The sequence below is a fragment of the Nomascus leucogenys genome, chromosome 24, assembly GCF_006542625.1.
Source record: "Nomascus leucogenys isolate Asia chromosome 24, Asia_NLE_v1, whole genome shotgun sequence".
Lineage (NCBI taxonomy): Eukaryota > Metazoa > Chordata > Mammalia > Primates > Hylobatidae > Nomascus > Nomascus leucogenys.
The window spans coordinates 1296475-1321635 of record NC_044404.1 but is presented as its reverse complement, the minus strand read 5'-3'; the positions used below and the strand labels follow the sequence as shown (position 1 = coordinate 1321635).

General features: G+C 41.4%; 1 protein-coding gene across 8 annotated transcripts in view; it reads right to left on the bottom strand.

Moving 5' to 3' along the window:
- The window catches only part of TUBGCP5 (tubulin gamma complex associated protein 5), a 49046-nt gene extending 24479 nt beyond the window's left edge, over window positions 1-24567 (bottom strand). For 4 of the 8 annotated variants that reach the window (XR_004028422.1, XM_030805323.1, XM_030805326.1 and 1 more), the window contains exons 1-13: window positions 24294-24567; window positions 21773-21826; window positions 21567-21675; window positions 17354-17450; window positions 16570-16649; window positions 15516-15651; window positions 11858-11975; window positions 10784-10873; window positions 9397-9490; window positions 8604-8850; window positions 6571-6773; window positions 3451-3566; window positions 1641-1909 (exon numbers count right to left, since the gene is read on the bottom strand). Coding sequence is in view for 7 of the 8 variants with exons in the window: in XM_030805323.1 (XP_030661183.1) it covers window positions 1641-1909; window positions 3451-3566; window positions 6571-6773; window positions 8604-8850; window positions 9397-9490; window positions 10784-10873; window positions 11858-11975; window positions 15516-15651; window positions 16570-16649; window positions 17354-17450; window positions 21567-21675; window positions 21773-21826; window positions 24294-24439 (1759 nt within the window). In the remaining variant the exon portion in view is untranslated. Of the gene's footprint in view, window positions 1-1640; window positions 1910-3450; window positions 3567-6570; window positions 6774-8603; window positions 8851-9396; window positions 9491-10783; window positions 10874-11857; window positions 11976-15515; window positions 15652-16569; window positions 16650-17353; window positions 17451-21566; window positions 21676-21772; window positions 21827-23196; window positions 23569-24293 lie in introns of those variants that run through there. The other 4 variants (XM_030805324.1, XM_003267020.2, XM_030805325.1 and 1 more) reach the window with 3 other exon arrangements.
- Between the last annotated feature and the right edge of the window lie 594 nt (window positions 24568-25161).

Here is a 25161-nt window from a genome sequence, read left to right as displayed (position 1 = left end):
AAATCAGGAAAAGAATGATTTGAATGAGAAATTCAACAGAAACAGATGTTTAACACACAGACAAATTTTACAGTGAAAGAATTCAATGAATGAGGCCAGGCATGGTGGCTCACGCCTGTAATCCCAGCACTTTGGGAGGCCAAGGCAGGCAGATCACCTGAGGTCAGGAGTTCGAGATCAGTCTGGCCAATGTGGTGAAACCCCGTCTCTACTAAAAACACAAAAAATTAGCTGGGTGTGGTGGCAGGTGCCTATAATCCCAGCTACTCAGGAGGCTGAAGCAGGAGAATCACTTGAGCCAGGGAGGCAGAGCTTGCAGTGAGCCCAGATTGCACCACTGCACTCCAGCCTGGGTGATGGGAGTAAAACCCTGTCTCAGAAAAAAAAAAAAGGCAAATGATCTGAACAGACATTTCTCCAAAGTAATACAAATGGCCAAGAAATAGATGAAAAAATGCTCAGCATCACTAATTATTAGGGAAAATGCAAATCAAAACCACAATGAGGTATCATTTCACCCTAGTCAGGATGGCTATTTATCACGAAGACAAAAAATAACAAATGCTGGTGAGGATGTGGAGAAAAGGAAACTCTTACACAATGTTGGTGGGAATATAAACTAGTACAGACACTATGGAGAACAGTTTGGAGGTTCCTCAAAAAACTACAAATAGAACTACTATATGATATAGCAATCCCACTGGTAGGCATTTATACAAAGGAAAGGAAATCAGGATTATCAAAGAGACATCTGTACCCCCATGTTTACTGCAGCATTATTCACACAGCCAAGACATGCAATCAACCTAGGTGCCCAACAACTGATGAATGGGTAAAAAAATTGTGATATATATATATATCGCGAAGATAAAAAAGAATGAATCCTGTTGTTTGCAGCAACACTGATGGAAATGGTGGACATTATGTTAAGTGAAATAAGCCAGAACAGAAAGTTAAACACTGCATGTTCTCACTCATGTGGTAGCTAAAAAATGTTGATCTCGTATTAGTAAAAAGTAGAACAGGATACCAGATGCTGGATTCTGTAGGGGGAAGGGAGAAAGAGGAAGATATTTGTTAAAGGATACAAACAGCTAGCTGGAAGGAATAAGTTCTAGTGCTCTGTATCACTATGGGATGACTATAGTTAATAATGTATTATAGAGTTGCACATAGCAAAGAGGATACTGAATGTCCCCAACATAAAGAAGTAGTAAATGTTTGAGATGATGGAAGTGCTAATTATCCTGATCTGATCACTATATATGTACCAAAACATCACTATGTACCCCATGAATATGTACAATTATTATGTCAATTTATAAAAATAATAAAAGAAAAGAAGTGGCAGGGAATTACTTTTTAAAGTTCCAGTCCTAAGGAATCCGGAGTGAGGAAAATGCATGTGGAACTTATTGTCACTGCCTTTTCAAACACAGCACTAAAAGTTTTCAATGAAGACAATCTTTTAAAAAATCAAGAGCAGCATGGTTACTAATTCAACCACGATGGTAATTACCACCGAAATAAGGGGGTTTGATGACTTGCAAACTACAAAATAATTAGGTATCAGGATGACAAGAGCGAGTAAGGTCAGGTGTCCCAACACCAACGGAGACACAGGAAGATGGAACAGGTACCTCTGGCTCCTGCCTGGCAGGTGGTGCTCTCCGCACACTGCAGGTTCTTCAGCAGCTGCATCGACTTGCCAGCCATTATGATCTGCTTCAGGACAGGTTTGAGGAAGGACACCATGGTGTGCTGCCTGCTGGAGGGCCCCTGGTCACTGCCGGAACTCGCACTAGCGTTGTCACTCATTTTTTCTTCATTTTCTGTCTTTTCTGATACGCTATATAACGTGTAAGTTGCATACCAGAAGTCTCTGTGATTAACTGGAACATTTTTGTTTCTAAAGAGATTCAAATGAATTTTAAACTCTTATTTCTTTCTTAAAAACAGCATACTTGTTCTAGTTTGTTGTTCAGACATTATAAAACATAATATTAATTATTAGTAAACTGAAGCAATCTTTAGGCAAAATGGGGCAGTTTTAATCTCATCTCAGTTTAAAGAGAAAAGTGAATAAATACTTTGAATAGTCTAAGTAAAATTTAAGTAGAAATAGTTTCCTGAATTGGAATTATTTAAAATATGACTAATTTGGTCCTCTTTAGAAGAAGAATAAAAGTTTATCCATTTACCATCTCCTGTGAAACTAATCTGCAGACTTCTCTATCATTTTCCCTACAAAGATTCTTTTTTATTTATTTATTTTTGAGATGGAGTTTCGCTCTTGTTGCCCAGGCTGGAGTGCAATGGTGCGATCTTGACTCACCGCAACCTCCACCTCCCGGGTTCAAACAATTCTCCAGCCTCAGCCTCCCGAGTAGCTGAGATTACAGGCACGCACCACTACGCCCGGCTAATTTTGTGCTTTTAGTAGAGACGGGGTTTCTCCATGTTGAGGCTGGTCTCGAACCGCCTCAGCCTCCCAAAGTGCTGGGATTACAGGTGTGAGCCACCGCACCCGGCCTCTACAAAGATTCTTAACTGGACTACTTTTAACAATAAAATGATGGTCAATCATCACCCTAGAACAACAGTCAGAGTCCCATTTTTCACAAAAATTCTCATGTGAGGTTGATGAATCAGAACACAGTGACAGACATGAGACTGAGTTAAAGGAAGGGTCAGTTCACTCATGTGAGCATCGCATACATACTGCTACCCTTCCAGAACACTAAAGACTTAAAGTTATCCTTCCTGATGAGTTCAATGGATCATTGCATACATACTGCTACCCTTCCAGAACACTAAAGACTTAAAGTTATCCTTCCTGATGAGTTCAATGGATAGCTATCAATAGAAACCATGTATCTAAATATACTGCATACTTTAAAATTGGATTAAAAGAGTACAAATAGCTCTACATTGTTTATACGATTCTGTTCAGAAAAATCAATTAACTGAGGGGAAATTGTCATAAATGGATTAAGATTTTCCTTGTTTTGTTAAATATTATACTAAGATAAAAGAAATCAGTAGATAATTCAGAGAAATAAATATATTAGAGGTATACTCTGTAATATTTCTGTATTTCTTTACTGGTAATTTACAATGGAAATAGCTGAAACCATCTGATATCATCTAAACTCATTTTATGGGAAGCAGTGTGTACTAGCTAGCCATAAATATACTATCATCCAAAAATATAATTTGCTTAAGAAAAGTTGTGGACTGACAAAACTTGGACAAAGATATTTCTAATCAGCTGGTATTACTGATGCCTTCCGTAAAAATGAAATAGAACTTGCCTATGATGACGACAAGTTCTGTGATGTGAACTGTGCTTTCTCAGTACTGTTTGAAACTAACGAAAGCATTTGATTTTCATGGGGAGGAAAGTGGTGATGCCAGCCCCCAGTGACCTTGTGCTCTGCTGCAGCTCACCTCTGGATGATGAACTCCCTGGCGCCATCCCACAGGTGCCCATGCACAATCCACTCGTCCACCGTCTGCAGGTAAGGCCGCACCGTTTCCACCCAGAGAGAGAACAGGAGGGAGACCTGAGGCAGAGAGTGTGCACAGTCAGCTCTCAGGGCTCCCTGGTCACTAGGATAAAAGGAGGTTTAAACATTTCTGAAATGCCTTTAAAAAAGTGATCAGATTTCTATGTTTTTTGGGGCACAAAGAAATTAAAAATCCAAAAACATACACTATAAAATCCTTTTGAAAAACTCACCTAAATGCTGGGTGCGGTGGCTCACGCCTGTGATCCCAGCACTTTGGGAGGCCGAGGTGGGCGGATCACCTGAGGTAAGAGATCGAGACCATCCTGGCCAACATGGTGAACCCCCTCTCTACTAAAAATACAAAAATTAGCTGGGCATGGTGATGCACACCTGTAGTCCTGGCTACTTGGGAGGCTGAGGGAGGAGAATTGCTTGAATTTGGCAGGTGGAGGTTGCAATGAGCCAAGATCGCGCCACTACACTCCAGCCTGGCGACAGAGTGACACTGTCTCAAAACAAAAAAAAAAAGAAAAAAGAAAAACTCACCTAAATATGGGATGATCATATTGTTTGTAGTCCAGACTGGGAAACTTGAGAGTGAAAGTGACACAGAGGCAGCAGGTGAATCCTGAGACAGCCCAGGCAAGCGAACAAGGTTTCCCTATCTAAATCCTATTACTAGCAAAGCATCCATTAAGAATGAGGAAATTGGCTGGGCATGGTGGCTCACGCTTGTAATCCCAGCACTTTGGGAGGCTGAGGCGGGCAGATCACAAGGTCAGGAGTTTGAGACCAGCCTGGCCAATATGGTAAAACCCCGTCTCTATTAAAAAAAAAAATACAGCTGGGTGTGGTGGCTCATGCCTGTAATCCCAGCACTTTGGGAGGCCAAGGTGGGCGGATCAGGGGGGTCAGGAGTTCAAGACCAGCCTGGCCAACATGGTGAAACCCCATCTCTATTAAAAATACAAAAATTAGATGGGCATGGTGGCAGGCACCTGTAATCCCAGCTACTCAGGAGGCTGAGGCAGGAGAATAGTTTGAACCCAGGAGACGGAGGTTGCAGTAAGCCAAGATCGCGACATTGTACTCCAGCCTGGGCGACAGGGCGAGACTCCATCTCAAACAAAAAACAAAAAACCCCCAAAAAATTAGCCAGGCATGGTGATGTGCGCCTGTAGTCCCAGCTACTCAGGGGGCTGAGGCAGAAGAATCGCTTGAATGCAGGAGATGGAGGTTGCAGTGAGCCGAGATTGCACCACTGGACTCCAGCCTGGGCGACTGAGCGAGACGAGACTGTCTCCAAAAAAAAAAAAAAAAAAAAAAAAAGAAGGAAAGAACAAGGAAATTACTTCATTCCACTAGTTCTCAGAGAACAAAAATGGCAGTGGTGAGAGAAAATCAATCTCCTTTATACTGAAATGCAATATTGGCTGGGCGCGTGGCTCATGCTTGTAGTCCCAGTACTTCGGGGGGCCGAGGCAGGTGGATTGCCTGAGCTCAGGAGTTCAAGACCAGCCTGGGCAACATGGTGAAACCCCCATCTCTACTAAAATACAAAAAAACACAAAAAATTAGCTGGGTGTGGCAGAGTGCACCTGTAGTCTCAGCTACTCGGGAGGCTGAGGCAGGAGAATCGCTTGAACCTGGGAGGTGGAGGTTGCAGTGAGCCGAGATTGTGCGACTGCACTCCAGGCTGGCAACAAAGCAAGACTACATCTCAAAAAAAAAAAAAAAAAAAAAAAAGAAATATGGTATTAAATTGGTGTGAAAAAAAGTTATACCAACAAACTAGAAAATATACCTAATGTACATACTCCAATAAGACTGTAGCATTCTAAATTACAGCCTCTAGTTAGATTTTTATATGTATATATTGTTTGAGACGGGGTCTTGCTCTGTTACCCAAGCTGGAGTGCAGTGGCGCAAACATGACTCATTGCAGCCTTGACCTTCCACACTCAAGCAATCTTCCTGCCTTAGCCTCTCGAGTACCTGGGACCATAGGCATGTGCCTCCAGAGATGGCTACTTTTTTTGAGACAGAGTCTCGCTCTATTGCCCAGGCTGGAGTGTAGTGATCTCGGTTCACTGCATCCTCCCGGGTTCAAGCGATTCTCCTGCCTCAGCCTCCTGAGTAGCTGGGACTACAGGTGTTCGCCACCATGCTAGGCTAATGTTTGTATTTTTAGTAGACATGGGATTTCACCATGTTGGCCAGGCTGGTCTCGAATTCCTGGTGTCAGCACACCTGGCTACTTTAAAAATATTTTGTAGAGACAGGGTCTCAGTATGTTGCCCAGGCTGGTCTCAAATTCCTGGGCTCAAGTGACCCTCTCACCTCAGACTCATATGTAGCTGGGACTACAGGCATGAGCCACTATGCCTGGCCTAGATTTGTATTTTTTTAAATACAATATAAAATATGTAACATAAAATTTATCATCTTAACTGTATATTTTTAAAAATTTTAATTTAACTTATTTTTTAAAGACAGAGTCTTACTATGTTGCCCAGGCAAGTCTCAAACTCCTGGGCTCAATCAATCCTCCCGCCTTGGCCTCCCAAAGTGTCGGGATTACAGGCATGAGCCACTGTGCCTGACCCTCCCCATTTTTAAGTTCAGAGATTTTAAGTACATTCATATCGTTGTGACAAATCTCCAGAACTTTTTCATGTTATAAAACTGAAACTCTGTACCCACTAAACAACAGCTCCCCATTCCCCAGCCCTTGGTAACCAGCATTCCACTTTGTTTCTGTGGATGTGTCTACTTCAGCTATCTCATGTCATGTTAGTTACATGTTAGTGTTTATGTAAGAAAGCATTATTGTAAATATCTATACACATCGGGTAGGTACTTCTCACAGCTTGCCTTGTCCTTGCCTCATCCTTCTGAGGATCTTGGCAATTAGAGCTGAAAAGCCAGTTTCCTACAGCCTCAAATTTGGAAGCTAATTTGAAAACTCTGAACTGTCTGAGGAGTCACCCTTCAAGTATCATTTAACAAGGAACCTCGATCAGCTGTCTACCACCCCTCTGCTGTGAGTCTCACATACAGTTTGCTCAGAGGCTTCTCCAACATTGTCATATTCAAGAATGGCCTTATACAGGGTGTTGAGCAGGTGAGAGGCCCGGACGACATTTCGAGTATCAGGTGGGACTTCCGCTACTCCAGTACTAAACACTTTGTGCAGAACCTTGAGCTGAGCCAATCGAGGTGCCAACTTGTCCACCACTATTGCAAGAGTTATTGTAGTATCTGCAAATATCAATAAATCAAACTCAACAGCAAGGAAAAATACATGCATCTAAAATGTGACATAAATGCTGGCAAATCATCAGGCTTATGGACAGGCAGGGCAAAATGGAGAACGGTGGATTTTAATCTCACACCACAAGGACCTAATTTCCCTAAGGAAGAACTCCTGCAAGTCACGGAGAAAAAGACAACTCAGCAGAAAAATAATGTATAAAGGAACTGACAGTTCATAAAAAAGGAATGATGAGTGATTCTAAAACATACAGAAAGTCAGTTGGCCTTACTTATAATAAAAGAATGCAAATTAAAATTACACTAGGTAAAACAAAACACCTCCCAATGGGCTAATGTTACAGTGAGGGGTGAGGGAGGCTGTGCCTACAAAGGGCTGCACAAGCAAGCTCCTGCGAGGCAATGGCACAGCTGTGACCTGGACATGGAAGTGCCTATGTGGAGCTAGACATGTGATAAAAAGGACCGGAACTATACATGAAGATACCACACCCACCCCTGTTCAATGCAAGTTCCTGCGACACTGGTGAAACCGTGTCAGGTCTGCAGTTTGGCTAACGTGCTGTGTCAATGTCAGTTTCCCAGTTTTGACCATGTACTGTCAGTACGTAAGGTTTTGCCACTGGGGGAAGCAAGGTCATGGGAACACAGGGCCTCTCTGTACTATTTTTTGTGGTAGTTCAAAACGAAATTTAAGGGGAAAAAAGCTACATGGGTTACCATTTTACAGCTGTCATACTGGTGAAGACCAAAACGTCTGATAACACACAGATGGCAAGAGTGTGAGGAAACAGGTATTCATCTACATGGCTCACAAGAGTAAAAATGTATTTACCTATACCCCCCCATAAAGTGGCAAAACTTAGGAAAATCACACATGACCCAGCAATTCCATTTATAAGAACCTACCCCACATGGTCGGATGCAGTATAATCCTAGCTTATGCCTGTAATCCCAGCATTTTGGGAGGCCAAGGTGGGCAGATCACCTGAGACCAGGAGTTAGAGGCCAGCCTGGTCAACATAGTGAAAGCCTGTCTCTACTGAGAATACAAAAATTAGCTGGGGATGGTGGCAGGTGCCTGTAACCAGTTACTCGGGAGGCTGAGGCAGGAAAATCACTTGAACCCAGGAGGCGGAGCTTGCAGTGAGCAGAGATCGCGCCACTGCACTCCAGCCTAGGTGAGAGCGAGACTCTGTCTCACAAAAAAAAAAAAAAAGAACCTACCCTACAGATAACTCACTGCCTGTGTACGATTATGGATATGTAGAAGTGATTATCACTGCAGCACTACTGGCAATAGCAAAAGCCTGGGAACAATCTAAATCCATTAAGGGGACTGGGCTATGATACAACCATATGATGAAACACTCAATTTGTAAAAAGGAAAACAGAAGCTCTTCACATATGTATGATATTATCCTCAAAATTTAAATTAGAAAAATTTGAAGAGAGCAGTGTAACGACTGCTAGGTATGCGTATATGTATATGCACCGCTTGTGTATGTTGAAACTCTTTCTGGAAGGATGCATAAGAAGCCGAGGACTTGGCTGTCTCTGGAGAGGAGAACTGACTGGCTGGGGTACTGGTGCAGGAAGAATAATTTATATTTTTCATTCTAAATCCTCTGTAATTTTTTGATTTTGAGAGATATGAATGGCTTAAAAATACAAATTTAAAATAATTTTAAAAATGAAGCATTCACGAGAACTACTTATTTGCCAGGCAACTTTCAAATCTTATATAATGAAAAATCGAAATGGCATTCAAATTATGAGTTATGTGTAGTATAAGTAAAGACAAAGAACATTTAATACCATTATTGATGATGCACTTCTCAATTTCTGCAAGTTCCTCTTTGAAACTAATGAAATATTTGTACAGGGCCCACATGAAAGCCTGGTAAGTTCTAAAGGGAGCTTCAGTTGACTTCTTAGGAACAGACCCACTTCCAGGCAGCATGCTCTCGGAACTGTGTCCCATGACTTCATCAATGAACTCCTGGAGTCGAAACACAACCTGGCCATATGCTGCTATTTGTTCCAGCACAGATCGTAAACAGCTCTACAACAGAAGCAAACTGCAATTATTCAAAGGTGGTCTTCTGTAAACATTCAAATTCATTTCCCTCTCACTGTAAAATATTTATTTTGCAGTTGTTTTAAACAGTATGTTTAGGAGAAGACAAAGTAATAAAATGATTAATATTTATAGTTTTATACACAAAGGAAAAAGAGTGAACAATAATTTCAATAGAGTAGAGAATTATGGCTTATATTTTTAAAAAACATACATAAGGTAAATGTACTTAAAGCAAAAAAATTACAGCATATAACTTTCACAATACAGAATGACAAATAAAAAGCAGAAAATGCAAATTGAAATTAAATGTCCCAAACAATATTAAGGAATTCTCCAACTACTGTAAAGATGCACAACTCAATTTTTCTTTTTGGATATTAAATATTTTTAAGTTAGCTTTTTTTTTGCATGTGAGGAAGCAAGAACGAGTTCAACAGTAATTCTAATATTGTAAAATGTTCTAAAATTATATTACCACAGTTTACATAAATCCTATTTCTTAAATTACCATAAATACAAATAACTTACATGTGTTAAATGAGTTACTATAATATTGTTTCTCACAGTTACCTTCCCATCTATCAACTGAAATATAAAGAGCTTTTTCACTCCTGAAAGTAACCTGAAATGAGATAAAAAAAAAAAAAAAAAAAAAAGACGAGTGTACTTTAAGTCTAGAAAAATATTCACGACAGTATGCCCAGGACATTTTTTTTTTTTTGACAGGGACTCACTTTGTCACCCACCTAGGCTGGAGTGCAGCAGCATGATCACAGCTCACTGGAGCTACAACCCTCCTGGGTTCAAGTGATTCTGCAGCCTCAGCCTCTCCAGTAGCTGGGACTACAGGTGCATGTCACCATGCCTGGCTAATTTTTGCATTTTTTGTAGAGATGGGGTTTCACCATGTTGCCCAGGCTGGTCTCGAACTCCCGAGCTCAAGTGATCCACCCGCCTTGGCCTCCCACAGTGCTGGGATTACAGGTGTGAGCCACCATGCCCCACCTCAGGAAATTTTTATTAAATATTCAGAATTAGGGGGCAAAAAGGTCAGATACTAAGAAAATGGAAGAATCAGTCTTTTCATCTGATTACCCTAAGACTCAAGATATTTCAACATCATCTTAGAAGTCCAAAACATGTTGTCAAAGCATCTCCCCCATATACTTGACGACCCAAAGAGATCTTCCTATTTCTAAGAATGCGAGCATGTCAATATCATACTTTATGGTGAGAGCACCAGGACTCGGAATTTCAGTAGTAACAGCACCATGTGCCGCATCAGATTCCTGGCTTCCAGGTACGGGCACAGGCCCTCATTGATATACTCCGCCTATTAAGAATAGTCACTAGCTGCTGGCGCGGTGGCTCACGCCTGTAATCCCAGCATTTTGGGAGGCCAAGGCGGGTGGATCATGAGGTCAGGAGATCTAGACCATCTTGGCTAACACAGTGAAACCCCATCTCCACTAAAAAAGTAAAAATCAGCTGGGCGTGGTGGCGGGTTCCTGTAGTCTCAGCTACTCTGGAGGCTGCGGCAGGAGAATGGCGTGAACCCGGGAGGTGGAGCTTGCAGTGAGCTGAGATAGAGCCACTGCACTCCAGCCTGGGCAACAGAGTGAGATTCTGTCTCAAAAAAAAAAAAAAGTCAGTAGCAAATGTTGCTTTAAACTCCAGTGTTAAAGAAGAGATGGACTAATCTAAGTAAATCATATGCTAAATTATCTAAAATGAAAATGAAGTAATTATATCAAACTCTCTCAATCTCCACAGTCAAATCTGGTCTGAACTTTACACCTAATGGACCGTTTCTAGTCTGCATGTGAAAATGCTTGAAAAGTTTCCTTTAATAAAAGTTTTTGCTTCTCAGTAATCAAGTCTCATAAAGACTGTTAATTAAATGAATACATCTTACCATAGGGTTTCCCGAATAACCTGAGTCTCAGTAACCAAAACCCTGTCATCTGGAACATACAATGGATCACTGCTGTACAAGTGTTGGTCCCTATGAGACAGCAAACATAACTGTCAATAGACAGGTTTCTAAGTAAGTAAATAACTTATCTCAACAAATATTCGCAATGTAGTGCTAACTTAAGTAGCAATCAATTAGCAAGTACACGTAATAAATGGCTTAAATGCCCCCTATATTTTCATGTCAATCAGAATACTCTGAGAAACACTTTCAGAACAATTGCAATTGTTATGTTTATTGCTGATTTAGGCAAATGTTTACAACTATGTAATGTTGTTTTCTGGAAAACAATATGTTTATTTTTGCAGTAAGTATACCAAAACAGATATCAAATAATGCCCTAATATATACCAATCCATTTACATTGAAATTAACAACAAAAAATGGAAAGAGACTATAATTAAATAATATAATTTAATGATTTTCAATAACAAATAATTAAAAACTATTCAACTAGAATTTTCAACACCAGCCAGGTGTGCTGGCTCACATCTGTAATTCCAGCACTTTGGGAGGCTGAGGCAGGTGGATCACTTGAACACAGGAGTTCGAGACCAGCCTGGCCAACATGGTAAAACCCCATCTCTACTAAAACTATAAAAATTAGCTGGGCATGGTGGCGTGCACCTATAATCCCAGCTACTTGGGAGGCTGAAGGACGAGAATTGCCGGAAACCGGGAGGCAGAGGTTACAGAGTTACAATGATTATGCCACTGCACTCCAGCCAGGGTGAGAGAGAGAGACTTTGTCTCCCCCTGCAAAAAAAGTAAAATAAAATAAAAAATAAAAAATTAGTTGGGTGAGGTCAAGACTGCAGTGAGCCGAGATCTCACCACTGCACTGCAGTCTGGGCAACTAGAGTGAGACTCTGTCTCCAAAAAAAAAGAATTGTCAAAACAAAAACCAGTTCAAATTTCAGGGAAGAACTTGATTTAAGTCACAAATCAAAGCCAAATGTTTAAACATCAAAGTTTCTTCTATCATCATATTAAATGAAAACTTCAGCTTCTTACCAGACAGCAGCTAAGTTAGAGTGCAAATATAAACTATGAGGAAACTGGGAGGGCCTGGCAGTCCAGTACTGATGGACCACATGATGTTCCAGCCAGCTTCGGTCATCGGGCTCATCTGCTTGAAAGTAATGTAATCAGTCTGAGTTAACAACAAAATACTGGGTCACAATACCTGGACTTACAGCTCCATTCAAACGTATAGTCAAAAATGGCTTTTTAAAAATAACAGCTACCTAACATTTATGTATATATGATCATTCATTTTAAACCACATATATCTGCTGGGTTCTATGGCTCACACATATGCCCTCTGGGAAGCCAGGGTGGGATGACCACTTGAATCCAGGAGTTCAAGACCAGCCTGGGCAACAAAGTATGACCCCCATCTCTACAAAAAATACAAAAAAATTAGCCAGGGATAGTGGCATGTGCTTGTTCTTGGGAGGCTGACACCAGAGGGGACTGGTTGAGCCTAGAGGTTGAGGCTGCAGTGAGCTGAGATCATGCCACTATGCTTCAGCCTGGATGACACAGTGAGACCCTATCTCAAAAAACAAAGTAAAATAAAATAAAACCACACATATAGAAACACATACTAAATTTAATTAAATGAATGTAATTGACTAGAAATTAAAAAAAAAAAATTGCCACATACATAAAAAGATATAAATGGTATATGTTAATTGTCCAATAACCATTAAGGAAATTGAAATGGTAACCAAAGACCTTCCCAACCACTCCCAAAGTCTCGGGACTGGTGCTAAATTTTGAAGGATTAGATAACCTCTATCTTATACAAGTTGTTTGAAAAAGCAGAAAAAGAGAAAGCCATCTAACATTTTATGAGGCTAATATAACAGTGATGCTTTAAACTAGATAAAGACAGGATACACGTAATTCATCAAAGAATAAAGATGAAAAATCCTACATTAAAAAAGAGCTAACCTGCTGGGCTCAGTGGCTCACACCTGCAATCCCAGTCTGGGCTGGTCTCAAACATAGTGAGACCTCATCTCTACAAAAAAGTAACAAAGTTAGCTGGGTGTGGTGGCATGCACCAGAAGTCCCAGCTTCTTAGGAGGCTGAGGTGGGAGGATACCTTGAGCCCAGGAGGTTGAGGCTGGAGTGGGCTGTGATCATGCTACTGCACTCCAGCCTGGGTGACAGAGCAGGACCCGGTCTTAAAAAAAAAAGCAAATCCAAAATTGAACCCGATCTAAAAATGTACTAAAAAATAACATGATCAAGCAAGTTTAGGTGAAGAATTCAAGGATAATTCAATATCAGAAAATCTATCAATGTATTATTAGGATAAAAGAGAAAAGTTATGAGATTATCTCATGGATAAATAATAGCATTTAATAAAAATTCAACATTTATTTATGATTAAAGACATCTAGAAAAAAAAAGGAATAGAAGGAAATTGTCTTAATTTGATAAAGGCCACATACCCCGAACTGATACCAAACAACCATCACACTTAACGGAGGAGTTTCAGGTAAAACCCCCCTAGTCATCCGGGAAGCCCACTCCTATGAGCTGTTGCTTCTGCTACGGACTAGAGGGTTGGGCTGGTGGGCCAGAAAAGAGATTTGATTATCATGTCACAGAGAAGATACAGGCATAAGAACTAGCAGGAAGAGATAAAACCATCAATATTTGCAGATGATACTAATCATCTGTATAAGAAACCAAATGAATCAACAAACTATTATGAGAATTTGGCAAAAATGCTGCGTATAAGGACAACTTACAGAAAGCAGTATTATTTTTTCTACATCAGGAATAAACAAAAGAGGCAACATTCACAAAAATAAAAACTATAACATATGTAGAAATTAACAAACGAACACTTGAGATCTTTAAAAAAAAAATTCCAAACTCTAATAAAAGATAAAAATTACGATAAATGTAGCTATTATTATGTTAAGGCAATCAAGCCTCCCCAAATTAGATCTATAAATTCTCTGCAATCCCAATAAAAACTCCAGCTGGATTATTTATTTTTTTTTTTTGAGATAAAGTTTTGCTCGTTGCCCAGGCTGGAGTGCAATGGTGTGATCTTGGCTCACTGCAACCTCCGCCTGCTGGGTTCAAGCGATTCTCCTGCTTCAGCCTCCCAAGTAGCTGGGATTACAGGCATGCGCCACTACACCTAGCTAATTTCGTATTTTTAGTAGACGTGGGGTTTCACCATGTTGGTCAGGCTGGTCTTGAACTCCTGACCTCAAGTGATCCACCCAGCTCGGCCTCCCAAAGTGCTGGGATTACAGGCGTAAGCCACTGCGCTTGGCCTTTTTTTTTCTTTAAAGTTTACCATCCTGCTTCTAAAATGTCTATAGAAGAACAGAAGTTCACAAATAGCTAAGCCAATTTTGAAAAAGAGCAGTGGTTCACATCTGTAATCCCCGCACTTTGGGAGGCAGAGGCTGGTGATCAGTTGAGGTCAGGAATTTGAGACCAGCCTGGCCAACATGGTGAAACCCTATCTCTACTAAAAATACAAAAATTAGCTGAGTGTGGTGGTGCATGCCTGTAATCCCAGCTACTTGGGAAGCTGAGGCAGGAGAATTGTTTGAACCTGGGAGACGGAGTTTGCAGTGAGGTGAGATCATGCTACTGTACTGTAGCCTGGGAGACAGAGTGAGACTCCATCTCAAAAAAAAGGGGTGGGGGGGAAGAGCAAAGTGGGCTGGGCATGGTGGCTCACGCCTGTAATCCCAGCACTTTGGGAGGCAGAGGTGGGGTAATTGCTTGAGTCTAGGAGTTTGAGACTAGCCTGGGGAACATGGTGAAACCCTCTCTACAATAAATACAAAAATTAGCTGGGTATGGTGGCATTCACCTGTACTTGCAGCTACTCAGGAGGCTGAGGTGGGAGGATCGCTTGAGGCCAGGAGGCGGAGGTTGCAGTGAGCTAAGATTGTGCCACTGCACTCTAGCCTGGGAAACAGAGTGAGACCCTTGTCTCCAAAAAAAAGAAAAGCAGCAAAGTGATTCTCCTGCCTCAGCCTCCCAAGTAGCTGAGAGGAAACTTACCATCTATGTATTAAGACATAATACTACAAAGCCACATAAATAAAAAAGTCTGTTTCTGGGTCACAGTGACACCAACAGCACAGATTAGAAAGTCCGGAATAAATGCAGCTGTCCTTCAGTATCCAATGGGGATTGGTTGCAGGAATGCTGCAGACACCAAAATCTGCAGGTGCTCAAGTCCCTGATATAAAATGGCATAGTATTTGCATATAACCTATGCATATCCTCCCTTATACTTTTTTATTTTAATTTTTTTTTTGAGACCGGGTCTTGCTCTGTTGCCAGAGCTGGAGTGCAGTGGCACAATCTTAGCAAAATCAGTCCTTCTTCAATTTAAAAAAAAAAAAAAAAAAGGAAACATTTAGACCTGAGAAAGTTCTCAGAAGTATAGGAAAAAAAATTACAAAATTACACTCTACATGTATGAATTCAACATTAATTCTATAGTACTACTACTTAAGCATCATAGAAAACATTACTAATGGTTTTAAAAATTGGTTTTATAAGGATGGTAGAGCTTAGCCAATACCTTGATTACACAGAACTGATCTCAAAGCTTGCCTTTCCTTCTAGGGAATTTGTCTATTAGAAAATGCCAGCACCTCATAACACATAATACCTTTCCAACTGATACAAGGATCCAGTTTTCTGTTTTGATCTTGTTCTTCTAACGGTGTCCTGTCTACTTGAATTCCAGAGTCCTCTCTGCTTAAGGGCTGTTGATCATTTTCCTCTTCACTTTCTTCAGACCAATTCTGATTTAAAAAAAAAATACACTTTAGCTTTACAGAGTATAACACTTAAAGCTATTTACATTAAAAGACTAAGAAAACTTTGAAGAAAAGCAAAAACTTTGAAGCAACATAGAACAGAAAAACAAATTTTTTTTCCTAAATCTCTTGGAAGCGCCTATTATAGGAATGGAAATATGACTATTACTTTTTCTTTTTTTCTATAATGTTGAAATAATAAGGAATGGAATTATTTTTTGTGGCAAAAAGTCCCAAGATCACAGGTCCTTAAGGGATACTTGTACTCATCTCTTTTAACTTTTTCTTTTTGAGACAGAGTCTCTTGCTTTGTCATCCAGGTTGGAGTGCAATGGCATGATCTCAGCTCATTGCAACCTCCACCTCCTGTGTTCAAGAGATTCTTGTGCCTGAGCCTCCTGAGTAGCTGGGATTACAGGCGTGTACTACCACACCCAGCTAATTTTTTGTATTTTCAGTTGACGGGGTTTCACTATGTGGCCCAGGCTGCTCTCGAACTCCTGGCCTCAAGTGATCCACCCACCTCAGCCTCCCACAATGCTGCGATTACAGGTGTGAGCCACCAAGCCCAGACAACTTTTTAAAAATTTATTTAAAAAAAAACAGACACAGGATCTTGCTATGTTGCCCAGGCTGGTCTCAAATTCCTAGGCTCAAGCGATCCTCCTGCCTCTGAAAAGTGCTGAGATTACAGATGTGGCCACCATGCCCAGCCCCTTTTAACTTCTAACTACTAATGATTTGGTGTGAAATCCTAATCAGGCTTCCGTAATAAATGACTCTAGCTTAGTGAAAAGTGTTCCTGTTTTAGCGAAGTTGACCTAGGGTAAAAAGACCCATTAAAATCATCTGTATCACCTGGTGTGTATTTCAATTTTCAGTAGCAAAACTACTACCACTTACTGGTGTGTCCATGTACGGAACAATGTCCATTTCTTCACCTTCCATCAAGTATTTTCCCCAGTCAAAATCATCTTTCTTTTCTAAAATGTAACAGAAGAACTTCATCAGCTTTATTATATCTATCTTTGAAAAAAAACCCTCAAAACTGAGGAAAAAAGACTAACAAGACCCAAAATAAAATAGGAAATAAAAATTTAAAAATACTGAAACATTTAATAAACTGATACTCTAAAACATTTTACATTTTAATTAACTCATTCTCAAAGGTGAGTGTTCTCTTTCTACAGCTGAAGGTAGTTTGTAAAGTTAGAACGAATACAGTCATCCCTCAATATCTGAGGGGAATTGGTTCCAGGAGCTACACCACCCTCCGCAATGCTCAAAGCTGATAGAAAATGGTGTAGTATGTGCATATAACCTAAATACATCCTGCTGTATATTTTAAATAATCTCTAGATTACTTATAATACCTAATTCCAGGTAAATGCTATGTAAATAGTTTTTTAAAAAATTGCATTATTTTAGATTGTTGTATTATTATTATTTATTTATTTTGGATATTTTTGATCTGTAGTTGATTGAATCTGTGGGTCTGGAACCTGAGAATATAGAGGACTGACAGCATTTTTAAATAAAATTTTACAATTGTGATGGCATCCAAAGCAATAGAAATACTTTAGTTTCACAGATTTTTATAAGTTTCAATAAAACTCAATGTTTAGTAACTAAGTAATCAAACAATTTCTCTTTTACTTCTCATATGTTAAGTCATCTAGTAACATACCCACTTCTTTATTTCTTGGTGTCTCCACATAACTGCTGTTTGAAGGAGAGTCTGACAGACACAGAAGAAGTGACAGTATGGAATAATGTGCATCTGTCTTTAAAAAAAAATGAACAACATAAATCTCTGAGGCTGGGAAATGCTTTCTACGCTAGATTGAGTAAAGATAACTCCATGACAGTTATGTCCCCAATTTTTTTCCTGGTTTGAGAAAACATGAGTTATACCTAAATAATTCCTAACCTTCAAACTTCTTCATAGCTCAAATGCATACACATAAAGAACCTCAAAGCCATCTGAAATCTGAGTTCTATATTTCTAACAAGTGTAAGATCTGAGTGGATGACAGCTTTTTATTTCTAAAATGACGGAAATGTCTTTAGAGTATAACATTATGGTTAAAAATTATTCTCCTGTGGCAATATATATCATGAAGCTTAAACATGCCTGACAGTTTAACTCAGATGTACCATATTTTATTTAACCAGTCCCCATTGATGAAATTTAGATTTTTTCCCAATCTTTCACTATCACAAACTTATGTTGTTTCATATTTTTTTTTTTTCCCTGAGACGGATTTTTGCTCTGTCGCCCAGGCTGGAGTGCAATAGTGCGATCTCAGCTCACCGCAACCTCTGCCTCCCTTGGTTCAAGTGATTCTCCTGTCTCAGCCTCCCGAGTAGCTGGCATTACAGGTACGCGCCACCACGCCTGGGTAACTTTTGTATTTTTAGTAGAGATGAGGTTTCACCATGTTGACCAGGATGGTCTCGAACTCCTGACCTCATGATCCGCCCACCTCGGCCTCCCAAAGTGCTGGGATTACAGGCATGGGCCACCACACTTGGTGTTGTTTCATAATTAGGAGAGTTTATCTGTATAATAAATTCCTAAAAAGTGAAATGCTAAGTCAAAGAGTGTTTGTATTTGGAATTTTGAGAAATAGTGTCAAAATATCTTCCATACAGGTAATACAAATATACATACATATAGAATTACCTGTTTCCCACACCTTTTATTCATCAGATCAGTGAAAAATGTTATCTCAGTGTTGCTTTAATTTGTATTTATCTTATCTTATGAAATGGTAGGCACTTTTCCATAAGCTTAAAAGTACTGATTTTCCTTTATTGGGTATTACTCTCCTTTGTTCAAGTTTCTATTTGATTGCCAGTCTTTTCTTATTCATACGATTGATTTTTAAATTGGGATATTAGCTGTGTGGGAACGCATTAACTCAGCAAGCCTGAATTACCACAGCCTTCAGCATCCCCCCAAAGGGCTTACTTTCATGAATAAACCTTGGCCAGCTTGTGGTAACTGAGCTCTTGAAATATCTGAACTGGCAAACGTGTTCTGTATGCTCAGATCTTGAACCATGTTGTACTAGTCTGTTTAGATCGTTTGTGGAAACAGGGTGACTGAAGGTGTACACCTGCTTTCCTTTGAAGGCTTTGGAACTTCAGTAATTGTGGTCAGTCACACAGGTCCTATGCCTAAGAGATAAGCGCCCAATAAAAGCCCCAGAGTCCTGGGCTCAGGTGTCCAGGTAGACAACGCTGGCCACCTGACAGTATGTCAGAAGAGACAGAGCAAGCATCCAAACCAGACTCAAACATGGCAGGAATGTTGGAATTATCAGACTGGGAATTGAAAACAACTATGATTAATATGCTAAGAGTGCTAATGAAAAATGTGGATAACAAGGAAGAACAGATCAGAAATATAAGTGGTGAGATGGAAACTCTAAGAAAGAATCGAAGTGTTCCAAATGAAAAACAAAGTGTCAGAAATGAAGAATGCTTTTGATGGGCTCACCCAGTAGACTGGCATGAGCTTGAAAATATATCAACAGAGCAGGCTGGGGTAGCTCACGCCTGTAATCCCAGCACTTTTGGAACCAAGGTGGGCAGATCACTTGAGGTCAGGAGCTCGAGACCACCCTGGCCAACATTGCGAAACCTCATCTCTGCTAAAAATACAAAAATTAGCCGGGCATGGTGGCATACGCTTGTAATCCCAGTTACTCCGGAGGCTGAGGCAGGAGAATTCCTTGAACCCAGGAGGCTGAGGCTGCAGTGAGCTGAGATTGCACCATTGCACTCCAGCCTGGGCAACAGAGGAAGATTCTGTCTCAAAAAAAAAAAAAATAAAAAATAAAAAAATAAAGAAATTGAAAACAGGAAACAATAATAAAGACAGCAAAACCAAAAACTGATTCGCTCAAGAGATTAATAACATTAATAAATCTCTAGACATACTAACCACAAAAAAAAAGAGAGAATATATACATTACTAACATCAGAAAATAAAGAGGGGTCATCACTACTGATCCCACGGACATTAAAAGGATAATAAAGAAGCTGGGCGCGGTGGCTCATGCCTGTAATCCCAGCACTTTGGGAGGCCAAGGCAGGTGGATTGCTTGAGGTCAAGAGTTCGGGACCAGCCTGGCCAACATGGTGAAACCCTCTCTCTACTAAAAATACAAAAAATTAGCTGGGCATGGTGATGGGCACCTGTAATCCCAGCTACTCAGGAGGCTGAGGCAGGAGAATCACTTGAATCTGGGAAGTGGGGGTTGCAATGAGTCGAGACTGTGCCACTGCACTCCAAGCCTGGGCGACAGAGTGACACTTGGTCTTAAAAAAAAAAAAAAAAAGAAAACAAAAAAAGTGTGAAGTTATTGTGACACTACACAGCAATCTCCAACCGTTTTGGCACCAGGGACTGGTTTTTTAGAAGACAATTTTTCCATGGACTGTTGGGTGGGGGTTGGTTTCAGGATGAAACTGTTCCACCTCAGATCATTAGGCATTAGATTGTCATAAGCAGCATGCAACCTAGATCCCTCAAATGTGCAGTTCACAATGGGGTTTGCTCTCCTATGAGAATCTAATGCCACCGCTGATCTGACAGGAGGTGGAGCTCAGGCAGTCATCCTCACTCACTCCACTGCACCTTCTGCCATGCAGCCCGGTTCCTAGCAGGCACATATCGGTACTCCTCCACCACGTGGGGGTTGGGGACCTCTGCTATAACAAACACATCTAAGATGCCACATAGCAAGAGAAAAGGATAACCAATCCCACCTTGTGTAAGTGGATGGGGGCTGTGGACAGAGATGGGATAGTGAAGCAGACAAGACTGCACAGCCTTACTGATTCCCTCAACAAACATGCACTGTCCACTGTGCTCTAGGTGTCCGGGAACAAATCAGACACAGAGCCCTATGCCTGTAAAATGTGCATTTTAAAGGGGGAGACAAGAAAGGAACTATAAAGAAGTGAAATACATAGCATGTGTGGAGACAGTGCTTGAGTTTAATATTAAAACGTGAGTTTCCTCAGGCAGGGGAAAGGGGAAGAACTATGCAGGCACAACATGTGTCACAGCAGAGCTAGGGAATGTGGTCCCACTGTGCTCAGGGAACCCACAGCTGTTTCCATACGCTTGCCATCCTTGGTTTGACCTCTAGGGGGCCAGAGATTCGCAGCTAAGGTCAGCCATGTGGGCTCTGCTTGCTTCTGGGACCCACCCCAATAAAAATGCTGGTCACCAAGGCTCAGCTGAGTGACCCTGGGGGGAGTGGAGGGTAACAATTTGCACATGTTGTCATATACTGTTACTGAAAGAATTAACTGCATCCCCAGGTGACTCCACTGGGAAGGAACATTTGGACATGTGTGCCTAGCTTCTCCTAGATTTTGCTCTAAGCACCTTTTCCCTTTGGTGATTTTAATCTGTATCCTTTCACTGTAATAAACCATTAACAGTGAGGATAACAGCTTTTTTTTTTTAAGTTCTGTGAATCCTTTGAGCAAATCATTATGCCAAAAGGTGGTCTTGGGGAATCCCCCAAACAATGTGAGAGTATGCCAGACATCTAGTAAGCATCTATACAGACAGTCACTGCCAAGTGCTGAGAAACCATTTGAAAGTTTTAAGATACCCAAACAATGCTACTATTTGTATCAATCTCTGATCTCTCTTTCCTTAGTAGGACTGAGGTGAAAAAATGATTAAAAACAAGCTCTTTCATCACAAACTGAGGCATATCTAGTTTGATGGTAATACTTAAGTAAATTTCCAAGAGATCCTGTTAGCCAGTAGATAATACTAAAATTAAATATTTAGTAACAGAAACAAATTGACAATAATCAGATGGGAAACAGTAAAATACACAATGGAGATCTCATAATTGAAGGCATACCTTTATTTCCTTTATACTGGGAAGTGGTGCATTTAGAAATTCCTCAGTTAATCTCTTCCAACTAGCAGCTTTGCTAAGATCAGAATGAATGATAAATTTTTCATAAATTCTAAAATATAAAAAAACAATGATGATAAAGCTATCTTAAAAAGATCTGTAAGAAAATACATATATTTCTGGATGTGCACATACACACACTGACTTACCCTTCGATTGTTTTTTCTATTTTGTGGCTGTTGACATCCAAGAAACGATGAAATCTATTAAAGACAAAATGCAATTCTTATGCCAACTCTGTCACACAGGTAAGTGAACTCATCTCATGGCCCTCCACATCCCCCATATGCTCTGTACTCAGCTACCCATTTCCAGAATGGAGTGTACCTTGTCCTCTGTTACCTCCACCATCAGGCAAGCAAATAATCACTGTGTCCGAGACTGTGCAAGCATCCTTTCTCCAGCACACAGGTGCTTCCTGACCCTCCCAACCTTGTCCTCTGGCTCCTCTGTCTTCCCATAAGCCCCTGTATCTAAGTCCAGCTGAACACATTCTACATCAGGTGGTCCCAATCTTTTTATGCCATAGTGAGGCCCAGTGAAGCCTAAGGACCCCTTCTCTGAATAACGTTTTTAAAGCCAAAAAAGAAATACAAAGGAATCCCATTATACTGAGGTACAGTTGTCAAATATTTCAAGAAGCTTATGATATGGCAAGAAATGTTATTTATGAAAGTATTAAATAACAAGATTAAGCAATAGGTCCAATTAACTACCATTAAAGTAACAGTAAACAACATTTACAAATATCTACAACTCTGATGTGAAAACAGTATGTGACTTTTACTGGTGATAAAGTCATAGGTAGGCTAATACTACTATGGTTTGCTGCCTTCATTCATAATAGAAGGAGATGCTATTTTCAGTTAGAGATTAGTATAATTTTTTCCTCATCCAAATTAACAAATATCTGAATTATATCTCCAGATCCCAAGGTTAAAAATCCCTATCATACATTAACTTTTGTCTCTTTCTTAAAGACAGAGGCTATATCTTACTCATCTTTGAACTTCTAAGGCCTAGAATTCTAAATGGCCACAATTTTCTTTTTTTCTTTTTTTTTTTTTTTTTGAGACAGAGTCTTGCTCTGTTGCCCAGGCTGGAGTGCAGTGGCGCAATCTCAGCTCACTGCAAGCTCCGCCTCCCTGGTTGACGCCATTCTCCTGCCTCACTCTCCCGAGTAGCTGGGACTACAGGCACCCGCCACCATGCCCAGCTAATTTTTTGTATTTTTAGTAGAGACGGGGTTTCACCGTGTTAGCCAGGATGGTCTTGATCTCCTGACCTCGTGATCCACCCACCTCGGCCTCCCAAAGCGCTGGGATTACTGCACCCGGCCCACAATTTTCAAGAATGTAAATATGAACTATTCATTTTTCTGATGGTTTAAAGCATCATAAAATTACAGCATAACCTATGCAACTAATGTATATGTATATAGCATAGCCTATGCAAAAAATGTTTTCCATTTTTTAGTATCAAAGCGAGCAATCTGTACTTAAAAGAAATAAAATTACACTACTGAAAAACACGATTCTAGTCCAATAAATGGGTGAATGGAACATCACTTTACCTATTATAATTTAGTTCCTGAAATCTGTGAATGGAAATAGTAACCTCCAATGTCTCTCCCAGCTCTAAAATGATGACCATCTGCCTACCGTCATTTAGAAATACTAGTAGAAAAATAACTTGGATTTCAGCATTTAAGTTTCTGTATTGTATAACCTATTTCACACATTATTTTTATAAGTTACATTTAAGAATTCAGTTTATTACTTCAGAAACTTGGCATGCTTTAAAAGAATCTGAAAGCCCCGTATTCCTATTATAAGCCAACTAGACACTTTATGGCTATGATCATTAAGGTAACTAAGATTACGGATTTTGAAAAACTGTTCATTATCCGAGAAGATTTTTACTGAAATTAAACAGGTAGAATATTAACATTAACATTCTTTTAGTAATAATCTCATTATGGGTAATGACTATAAACATATTGTTTAATTTACATCTCCCATAAAGAAAAATAGGAGATCTCACTCTACGTAAAAATCTAAATTCTGTAAGTCTTTAAAAATTAGTTACAAGAGAAACTGCATTAGAAATTGTATTAGGTGACAGCGTGCTACATGCCAGGAGCTGTGCAGAGATGCAGCATTCTAGCTGGAGTGGAAGTGGAGGAGACAGTAATGACAGGTTAAATCAGTGTCATGACACGCGTTTTGGAAAAAGGAGAGCAGGGTGAGAGAGACCTTACACTGGGCTGACCAGGGAGCAGGAGTCAGTGAGAATACAATCTCTTTTTAAAAAAAAAAATTATAAAGATGGAGTTGCTACGTTGCCCAGCCTGGCCTGGAGTCCCGCCTGGGCCTCCCAGAGCGCTGGGGTTGCAGGCGCGCGCCCCGGCCGGCAAGAAACCCAGTTCACGCTTTCCCTGTGACGATCAGGACGCGTCCCGGGTAACACGCCGTGGGGTGCGCAGGGCACCGCGCCGAGAGCGCTGGCCGGCGGGGAGCGGGAGGCGGCAAGGCCTGCGAAGGCTCCTTGAGGCCGCGCCCGCCTCCGCCCTATGCCCCGCCCCAGCGCGCCCCAACCCCGGGCTGCGCGGGACCCACGCGCGGGCTCCGGGCTGTGGCCGGGAACCCGCCCGCGCGCCGTGCCCCACACCTGAAGTTGGACCACGCGAAGTTTAGGGCGAGCTGGAAGTTGGGGTCTGCCTCGTTCTGGAGGCCGGCGACACCCCGGACGAGCTCCCGCACATCGCGCTCCTGCTGCGCGTCTACCCGACTCCACGGCGGCCCGTGCCGCGCCATGTTCCACGCTCCTGCAGCGCGCGTCTAACGAATTGGTGCCTGTCGCGCGAGAGTTCGAGCTCTTGCGGCAGTCCCCTCCGGAGCTGGCGGGTTTCTCGCGAGAGTTCGCGCCCCGTGCCGGGCGACTTGCAAGCTGGCAGCTATTCTCGCGACAGTTCGAGCTTCCGCTTTGGAGGGTACTGCCTGGCGCCGTCCCGTGGTGGAGACTGGAGTGCGCATTTTCTGGTTGCCCGACGGTACGTTTTCTACTGTATTCAGAGTTATCTGGTGTCATCGTGAATCAGATACATAAGGGTCTCTGGCCGGCCTCGGTGATAGTCAGTGATTTTGAGAGCAGCCCGTTAGGTGCTCGGTCAGCAAATGCATTGGGACCCGCCTTTCCAGGAACCCTGAACTCTTAGCTGCTGAACCCTCCCGGCCCTGCGGCTTCTCCTTCCAGTGATGGTCCCTGCGGATCTTGGTGTCCCATCTACACAACACAATCACGCTACACACATCCATACTACACAACCAGCATCAGCGAAGCAGCTGTCCCGACCTGCTAGCAGTCCCGGCTGGCTCTTGCCCTGCCTGTTCCTCAGGGGCGGCTTGGGGGACTTCATAACCCCACCTGGCCGGAGGTGCTGGGGGGCGGGGGGGGGGGGAACTTCATAACCCCAGCTGGCCAGAGATGCTGGGAGGGACTTCATAAATGTCACCTGGCCAGAGGTGCTGGGGGGGAC